The sequence below is a fragment of the Ptychodera flava genome, chromosome 6, assembly GCF_041260155.1.
Source record: "Ptychodera flava strain L36383 chromosome 6, AS_Pfla_20210202, whole genome shotgun sequence".
NCBI classification, from domain to species: domain Eukaryota; kingdom Metazoa; phylum Hemichordata; class Enteropneusta; family Ptychoderidae; genus Ptychodera; species Ptychodera flava.
Window position 1 is genome coordinate 24,618,580 of NC_091933.1, and position 9,345 is coordinate 24,627,924.

A 9,345-nucleotide genomic window follows, 5' to 3' on the forward strand; every position below is an offset into this window, starting at 1 on the left:
TGAGGTTGTTAGCAGTAGCATGGATGCAAAAAATAGAAGCTTTTTTTTACATCCATGGCAGTAGAGAATGAGTCTTAGGTAGTCAGTGATAAAGAGGGTACAGGTTGATTTATTCAAAGACTAGTATGTATTTCATTAGTTTGCGAGCTAAATCAGCAACACTGATTGTGTCATTATAAACTACCGATAAAGCCTCCGGTCCGTGGCGATGACCCCTGACCCAAATATAATATGTCACAGAAATGCTGTATTCACAGCTACAAATATATATAATCATGACTAGGTAACCACTGAATCTAATATATATATTGGATTCACTGGTAATTGTCATTCATTGTTCATTATGTAAGTGTATGTAAGATACAACTGGTAAACATATCGAACATGCTGCTGAGGTAAGACTATCTGATGATGGGGATGAATCAATTTATACCACCATGCACCAGCAAAGTTTGTTTTGTCAGTCCTGCAACTTTAAAGAATTACCTTGAATACTTTCAGTCAACCTGTTTGCTTCCCGTAGTGCCGCTTTTCTCTTTTTTCTTTGATTCCAGTACCATTGCAATTGAGACACGGATGCAAACACTAGCACTCCAAATGCTGCTCCCACACCGAATGATAACAATGTCCCTACTCGAGTCATGCCTGGAAAAGTTAAAATTGTAAAATTTTAATTATACCCAATAAATCAACATAATTTACCTCAGATATTCAATAATACTGTAAGGGATTTGAAGTTTCGCCGGAATTGTTAAGACCTGTTCGTGGAGGTAGCTACTATCACAGACAGTAGTCTTGCTTTATTAGTGTATGAAGGTACGAAGGGTAGCTCCAAAATTGTAGCGCTACGGTGAGGCGGTCGGTGAATTTTGGTTTTTGCGACTTCGCTCACCAGTAGCGCTACAATGCCGATGGCCCTGTAGAGGTGAAAATAAGCACACCCCACTGGACCAGGCGCGTTGATGTGAACTGCTACATATTTACTGCATTTGGTCGTCCCGATTTATCGCTACTGAAGACTAAACAGTATACTGCACTAACTTTGTCATTTATGGGGTTTGAAATTTGTTCAAACACGACGATCGCGTTCCGAAACATTTCTGGGAGCGGTCATTACCAACTTCCGGTAAAGGCGGCTCCCACAAACACCGACGCCCCATGCTCAATGTTTTCAGAACGCGATCATCGTGTTTGAACAAATTCCAAACCCCATAAACGACAAGATTAGTGCAGTATACTGTTTAGTCTTCAGTAGTGATAAATCGGTACGACCAAATGCAGTAAATATGTAGCATTTCACATCAACGCGCCTGGTCCAGTAAGGTGCGCTTATTTTCACCTCTACAGGGTCATCGGCATTGTAGCGCTACTGGTGAGCGAAGTCGCAAAAACCACAAATCACCTACCGCCTCACCGTAGCGCTACAATTTTGCAGCTACATGGGAGGTAAGAAAGGGCTTTCCTATCTCGTGTGTAGCATTGTGTTGTTGAAAAGACGAGGCTTTAAATTTTACCCATCTCTGTTGTTTTTCCAGGTCGTCGTTGAAGAAGGTTTAGGAGCATCACAACCCACAGCAGGTAGTGGAGGTATGGTGCCAAGAGGCGCAAAGACTTCAGACTACTATAGAACACACAACATTCCAGGTCGTTTTGATAATCCCGGTATGAATTCTGATCTTTATCCAACGCCAAGACGGTCAACAACTCAATCTGCATCTGAAAGCTTGTCATTCGAAAACCCATGAGCCATTCACCCCCAATTCTCTTGTTTAAAGGTACACCAACCCTATTGAAAACATTTGGGAGGTACCACAGGTTGTCTGTTTGAACGGGAAAAACCACAGATAGTAGAGACTGCATACCGATTTAGGTACTGCCGTTGTGTCAGGACACATTCCAAGTAGCTCTTTGATGAAAACGAGTTGAAGATGTGTCTCTAACCACGATGCAGATTGGGTGTTGAGCTGCGGAGATTACTCCCACGAGACTAATAATGAGTTTCTCTTTCTCCATTTAGAAGTAAATGTATGTGCTAGTCCTGGCAATCCAATTTTTTCATGTATGCAGAAGATTCCGCCAGAAATTCCACAACAAAGTGATGAAGGTGTGTAAATCTTGTCAAGCATTTGATTTGGCAACCGTTTCTAGTCAACCTTCATAGAACCAGAGTGTTGTAGTTACAAAGTTTATTCATAGATACTAGCATCTATGGCTGCATTTAACTGTTGTTTATTTGTAGTGCAGTTGCTGTAAATTCTTGCAATCATTGTTTGGGTGTCTGAAGTGTTGTTATTTATGATCTTCTAAGGTACCATAGTAAACACTCTCCCACATTACATTTGTTATCAGGCATTTCTTCAAAGTGTGCTGAACCTCACTATTAAAAAGTCGTCCCATTCACCAATCTGCAGTTCATGAACAGGGAGGGGGATATGTGACATTCAGTATAATATGTAATGGTTGGAATTATTTTCTGATAATTTACATGCCCCAGATAAATGGCATTTGCTGTCTGTCTTTCTATTTACATCAGTACCCATTACTTGTGCAGCTAGTAGTACGAAGGGTTATATATGATCACTCACCTGTACTTGTAGTAGAAGTTGTACTACGTTGCAGAAGAGCTTAAGAGAGCCAGCGAATGGATATCGCATACCATGTCACAATGGGACAGCAACAGGCAAACAAGAGATATTCTTCTTCAAAATTACTTGTACACTAAGCGCTACCTACGTAAATATGGCAAGGACTCTGTCCAACAATGAAAATATCCCATTTCCATTACGCACATGTCACTGTTGACAACGGAAAGATGTTTCAAAATGGCGCCTTCTTTGAGCCTCGTACAACTGGAAATGTTAGCAACACATCTACATAGCAATTGTATGTTGCTTGACCTAATTTTTCTTGGCATTATCTCTTTTTTTAAGAGTAACGATATATTTCCCTTGTGTCTTATGTCATTAATTGTAATTCTTTCGAAAAAGCTCCTTCAATTATCGCCGACAATCGTTTAGTCTTCACATGCTCTGCGAGGCTGATACCCATGATGCTATGCTCCATGACCTCAAAATGGCCGGCGCACTAAAGAGGGTAAGGACCGTCTGCATTTTACTTATTTTTGTAGGTCTTTAGAGAAGGTTGTCAAACAAATATTTGCTTCATATGAATCCTTCTCATCGGGGTAGATGTTTTCTGTAGTTTGCATATCGTCAACGAAGCTTCTTTGCCTCACTCAAATTGCAATGAAGCTGTTCGAAAATGAAGGGTTCAGATCAGGGTCAAACACGATTTACAAAGTTTATGTTATGGTAAAACGTAGTCGATGTGGATAAAGATAACTCCAGAATTGTAAGCTCTTTATTCAAATGTTTTTGCCATCGGTCACTCTGGACAAGTCCGGGATCACAACCATCCTCTCCACCTACGTCGTCGTAAGTTGCATAACCGCATAACGGGAAGAATACGCCAGTTCAATTGTCACTTCATGCATTGTAACTTTCAGTTCAATTGTCACTTCATGCATTGTAACTTTCACTCCCCGTATTTATTGGTAGTCAGACTTTGGCATTGAAAATAACGGACACGCATCATATCAAATAATATCAGATATAACATCATTTAAAATCTATAGCGTATTTTTAGAGTTATCAGTTATGCATACTGACAGAGCTGTAAGTTCAAAATTCCATCAAGTACAAGTGATTGTTAATAGTCTTTTGTCCTGTGTCTCGTTTTATTAACGAAACTCACAGAAGATTATGTTAACTCTTAGATTTTGTCACCCATGATATACACTTGTAAAAAGAAATTGACATTTCATAACATGGAGAAACTTGCAATTTTTTAAAACAAATATCACACAAATTCTTTATGGGTAAAAACTGAGTGAACTTTGATAGGGTTCTACCCGTAACATCTGAACACTGCCAAATTCACTGCGAGTTTTTGTCAGTTCAGGTTTACTTAAACAAAATAGCAACATAATTCTACAATTTGTTCTCCCTTTCAGACAACAGGCCTTGTGGGCCTTGCAGTAGAAAGTCGCCCTCATGAGGTAAGCTTTTACACTGAAGAGAATACCAACATGTAAGAAATTCTTGTGTTTTGTAAGGATTTGGTAAAATTGAAGTGTATTTTGTCGATTTTCAAGCGTTGGACTACCAATAAGCCCCTTAAAACTGTTGATATTTGACCTCCTCCGGCCGGCCTGGAGAGAGACGGCCATGACAGTTGACCCGGTTTGTTTATACAAATGAAATGTAGTTGTTCCGAACTGTTGACATTACGAGACATTTCCTACGTGTTACGCATTTTTTTAACTGAAATAAACCAGACATGAAACTTTTTTCTCGATACTTAGTGGTTTCTTTCCATTTCATGGCGGATTTTGTGGCGTGCTTGTCAAAATATGTGATCAAAGTAGCAAACAGATTGACTAGTATGTATGGTACTGGTAGTACAAGTCCGTGACTCGATAAGCTACAGATAGTTACATACGCGTACGTGAATTCAAACTAATGTCAGTTAGGTCAAACACCAAATTAATCAATTAAAAGGTCAGTGAAATGTGTTTTTGTCTTGAACTCTTCATTATAATAATACTGGCGGTTCAAACTATACAGAGTCAGTTGAATACGCCCTATAGTTGTGTGCATGTGTTGCACAATAGTAACCCCTCCATGTACAATATGGAACCTTGTTGTCTCTGTCTATGCAATTTAATTGTTTGTGTTTACAGGCAAACAATACTTTAATTGATTTCTTCTAACTTTGAAGACAGATTTTAAATAACAACCACAAAGAATCGTATGATAGATAGTAAACTGATGACAAAGTGGATATGTACACTGAATTTTTCTCTGGAAAATCATTTCCACTAGAAGAAATAATATATATAAACAAGTAAACAAACAACAAACAAACAAATACAATAGACAAGTAAAAGACAATGCTTAGGCAATGCAATTATACCACTGCTCCATACACAGTAGCTGTCAATCTACATTTAGTGTACTGCATGTAAAATATTATTTGTATTTTTGAAGAGATGCATTTGCACAGGAAGCATTTGTATTATTTTGAAAGACTCTAATTGTTTGTTTGTTTTTGTTTATTATTTACATATGATGTTACATGATTCCTAAATCATGTACCTGAATTAGTGTCTTTTGATAACATTAAAATTTTATTCAAGTTTGAAGGCCGTTGATGAATTTTATACATTTTTAGAAACTTTTTATCATTTTCATAGAATTTTGAACAAAAAACGAGCATTTTAGCCCAATTTTACACCTTCAATGTGTAAAGTGAAACTTTTCATTGTCATAGAGACCTTCTTCATATCCCGAGCTTTGGAAATAATAATGGGTTGTAAGGGTTTCTCATCAGAGAAAATGAACTGCACCAGTCTGAAAAAAGGGTAACATGTTGAGAAGTTGGTTCCAAAAGTCTTTGGCCTGGCAGTTGCATTGCATAGAAAGTCTATGGCACTTTAAGGGTTAATGGCATCTCAGTGTTTACACCAAATATTGTGCTACATCAAGGTGATGACTTCATACTTTGCCAAGGCAGTATTTATTGGATTTACAAATTACAGTTTGGTGAAGCCAACAAAGAATAGACATTTTTGTCTCATTCATTTTCAGAAACTGAAAATTCTGTATGGCAAATGCTTGGCAGCCCTCCAAGCATTGCCTCAGACTTGTGCATACAGACAGAATACTGAAACTATCGTAAATGAAAGGCTTAACTTAGTGAAAACTGTAAGTATCTGTGAATTATGGTCACCCTTTATATCATGTGTCAAAATGCATGTTTGACAGTCATATCTTTCACAAATATCATTACAAGCTGACCGCAGTTCATTGAATGTGTAGGATCAACATCATCATTACAAGTGTCCTAACTTTTGACCAGTGTGCCCTCTAACAAAAGTGATTTAAGGAAACTTGAGTCAATCGGAAAACTTATGAAATTTTCTTGAGTCATATTGTATAATTTCCTATTCAACCGGAAATTTTCTCGAGTCACAGAGAATATTCATGAGTCATGGGGCGCCAAACAGGCTTAGAGAGCACTGCTTTTGACTACAAATTAGCAAATGTTTCTGAATAGCATAAATGCCATGCTGATAACGAAATCCTTAAAAACATTCGGCGTTGGCATTGTATGCAAAGAAATTATTTTGGTAAAGGGGTATGTTCTACACTACTCAATACTCAAGTGCATGACAATATGATATTATACTGTTGTATGCATCATTATGATACTAATAATTACACTTTATCAGTTTTTACTGATCATTAATCCTGTAAATCAGTTTTATTTTAAAGAGACAGTTCAATTTGCAAGGTGTCATCTAAAATACACAAACAACCTACAAACATTTCTGTTATCTCCACAGACAAGTAATGTTACAGAACTTGAAAACAAGATAGGATCTGGTCAAGTTGAAGAAGTTATACTGCAGGTAAGTTGATCAACAAAGAGTTCAGAAAGTCTCTTTCCATTATGTCCTGTGTCAGTTTAACAATGTCAGATGAAGGTAATTGGAGCTTACAGCACATTTCAAAATGTGTATCATCAGGGCAGATACCCAGGATCATGCAATTGTTGGTTCAGATTGGTCCATTGATTATCCTAGTGTTAAGGTAGTATACGCCACGAAATTGAAAGATTTAAACTTTTGCCCAAATTTTTCTCGAGAAAACTTCAAACTATTGCATTTCAAAATCAACAAGAAACATTAGGGACCCTGTGCTAAATTTGGTACTAGAGAAACAAATTACCCCAAATTTACCCACACTTGAAATTCAAAATGGCCACCACCCCTGCATTTAGTCTTTAAGGTAGATGAAACTTAGAATTTTCACAAAAATGAATTGGTGAAAATTTTTCATTCCACAAGCTTCAAAATAAACCCATACAAGACCAGAAATGTTTTGTGAAAATGTGAGTCTGAATATATACACCAAGGTGCATTCTGCATACTGAAAGAAAGATCCCCAAGATAATACAGTAACTGTACCTTGATAAGAATTGTTGGCTGACCAGATACTGATGCTGCACATTGACTCTCATTAATAGTAGAAGCAATTACTTTATTGATTTCTTCACTCTGTTTCTTGTTTAAAATGAAGTTAAATTCCACCCATCCATATCTGGTTTTCGCTGCACAGGCTGATGCAGAACTCCAATTAGCCCGCAAGATGGCAGAATGGCAACCCTGGGAGCCGCTAGTAGGAGAAGCACCAGCAGGGCAGTGGGAATGGCCTTAACTGAGGAATTAATGCAATGTTTGTGTGTATTCAATGTTGGTGTGACTTTTTTCATAGTTTAATCAGCTCGCACTTATCAGCTTTAAGTGTATGTTTTCAACACATAAGTTAAATCATCTGTCTGATGCCAGAACTGGAAAAGTATTGCAAATGAGAAACGAGTGGGTATATTGAGAGTAGAACAGATTCTGTTTTCTGTGTTGGCATGTTTTCCGGTAGAAACATGTAAATAAAGCAGCTTGTTTTAAGTTAAATGTGTTTTTGTGTGGTTTGTTGGTTGTTACCCTGTCGTTATAACTTCTTTCAACCAGGTATTTTGAAACAGCCTGCTCTGGTTTTGTGTGTAGAACTGATTGATGATTTGACCTCAAGCCAAAGCAGGCAAACATAACAGTTGATGACTGAATGTTTCATAATTTCATACTTTAGTCCAGCATAGCAATGTGATTTCCTCTTGTTGAACCGCTTGGAAGTCAGGATAAATAAACTAATGAAAATGAAACCCCCAAAAATCAAACAAACATAAAAAACAAACAAATAAATATAAGAGAAAATAAATTGAATGAGAATTTTAATAATTGCCTGAACAACACATGCATGATATTCAAGATGCAACATCACCACTCACTGACCTCCAACAAGAGATGTAATTTATGGCAGCCCATGTCATGCCATGGTCGATGATATAATTTTTTCCTACCACAAATAATAATACACACTCTCTCAATGCTGATGAGTAAGAATCCATCCCAGTTAGGAAGAGGATATATTCACCATGTAAAATGAATGTGAGATCCATAAGAAAGTAAATTTCCAGCGATTTCTAAAAGTCATGTTGATACCATTTCTGCTCTTCTGCATACAATGTTCAAAATGCCCAGGCTCCTTTTGCGATGTGAGTTCAAAATCGTAAATATGCCAATCGCATGACCCATTTTAGGGGCATAACCTGTTAGCCTTGCACAATGCACGGTCATAATACCTCCTTGGCAGTCTCTCCAAATAGTAAATAATAGAACAGGAAGGGGCCAACCATGGACATCACAGTGCCCATAGGAACAGGTAAGTAGGTCAAACATCGAACTGACCTTTTTCTTATACCCATGGCCATGTGACTTGTCCACGAGAAGAGATGAGTCATTAGGGATTCAGGCCATTTTCAACCTGTCAGAATCTGTGGGATACATATTTGTTTTGCATTTTGATTCAATAGCATTAATTAGGTAGGTTAACAGGCCAGGTCAAGTGTATCTCCTCGGTCAAGGGGTCACAAGCGTAGCTAATTTGCATACATGATCTATGACCAATTTCAGTAAAGTTGGTACTTTTGTATGCTTCAATATTTATAGTTATACTATAAATGCCTTATGTCCCTGTGGACTGTGTCAGAGGCAGCTAATAAAGCTGTCAAAAAGGGTGTTCGCAAGTGATTCCATGGTGAGAGGGCAGATACCTTCTACCAGTGGACTGTGATTCATGTCAGTGGGCAGGGAAATTTTTGTTTTAATTTCAGAGTGGGTGACTTGGAAAACAAACAGCACGCAAAATTATCATTGGATGCATGTAAATCAGATTTCAATAGATATTTTTCACGAAGCGAAGTCTTCTTGCCAACCAATAGACAACACTTCATCAACTTGGTTCAAAAGTTAGGAAATACATTGCCAGCCAAAGTTTATTGTGAACGATTTTTGGTCCAAAGCAAAGAAGTTGTCGACCTGAAAGATAGCAACACTTTGCAATGGAAAAGGACAAAATTGTAACTAAATTGATGAGAGGGCATTGGGAACTTTTTAACGGGGAGAAGGGAGTGGCTTATGGTTAGAGGAGGATATAACTTGAGAGTTTTTGTTTTAGGAAAGGGATAGGAGAAAGTTTGGAGGAAAGGGCAGCTTAGGTACCGTTCAGTTTTTAACGGCCGGGGGGGGCGGCAAAATCCAGGGGGGTCATCGTAATTTTGGAATCCGCAAAGGGGGGGTCATCGCTTTTTCACTGGTAGGAAAGGGGGGGGTCACCACATTTTCAAAAACATAATACCAACAATAAAGTTCACCTTATGCCATGG

General features: G+C 38.0%; 2 protein-coding genes and 1 long non-coding RNA gene across 6 annotated transcripts in view; 2 read left to right on the top strand and 1 right to left on the bottom strand.

The window, feature by feature from the left end:
* The window catches only part of LOC139135272 (uncharacterized), a 44,688-nt gene extending 41,715 nt beyond the window's left edge, over positions 1-2,973 (bottom strand). For 3 of the 4 annotated variants that reach the window (XM_070702578.1, XM_070702579.1, XM_070702577.1), the window contains exons 1-2: positions 1,515-1,758; positions 487-645 (exon numbers count right to left, since the gene is read on the bottom strand). In XM_070702578.1, the coding sequence (XP_070558679.1) occupies positions 487-645; positions 1,515-1,743 (388 nt within the window). In that variant the 5' untranslated portion in view covers positions 1,744-1,758. Of the gene's footprint in view, positions 1-486; positions 646-1,514; positions 1,759-2,585 lie in introns of those variants that run through there. The other variant, XM_070702580.1, reaches the window with a different exon arrangement.
* Positions 1,534-2,823, top strand: LOC139135278 (uncharacterized). The gene is made up of 2 exons (XR_011552960.1): positions 1,534-1,662; positions 2,018-2,823. It is a non-coding gene; the product is annotated as an uncharacterized lncRNA (long non-coding RNA).
* A 14-nt stretch (positions 2,974-2,987) lies between the features above and the next one.
* On the top strand, positions 2,988-7,534 carry LOC139135277 (NADH dehydrogenase [ubiquinone] 1 alpha subcomplex subunit 5-like). The gene is made up of 5 exons (XM_070702593.1): positions 2,988-3,093; positions 4,013-4,057; positions 5,649-5,765; positions 6,407-6,472; positions 7,182-7,534. Exons 1-5 carry the CDS (start codon positions 3,025-3,027, stop codon positions 7,278-7,280), a joined length of 396 nt encoding a protein of 131 aa, XP_070558694.1. The 5' UTR covers positions 2,988-3,024; the 3' UTR covers positions 7,281-7,534.
* Positions 7,535-9,345: the final 1,811 nt, after the last annotated feature.

What these genes read in the sequence shown, in the direction of transcription:
- LOC139135277 (XM_070702593.1), top strand. Translation starts at nt 3,025, where the DNA reads ATGCTCTGCGAGGCTGATACCCATGATGCTATGCTCCATGACCTCAAA. An exon ending in TAGAAAGTCGCCCTCATGAG is followed by an intron (nt 4,058 to 5,648) that starts GTAAGCTTTTAC and finishes ATTCATTTTCAG; the next exon opens with AAACTGAAAATTCTGTATGG. An exon ending in TTGAAGAAGTTATACTGCAG is followed by an intron (nt 6,473 to 7,181) that starts GTAAGTTGATCA and finishes TTCGCTGCACAG; the next exon opens with GCTGATGCAGAACTCCAATT.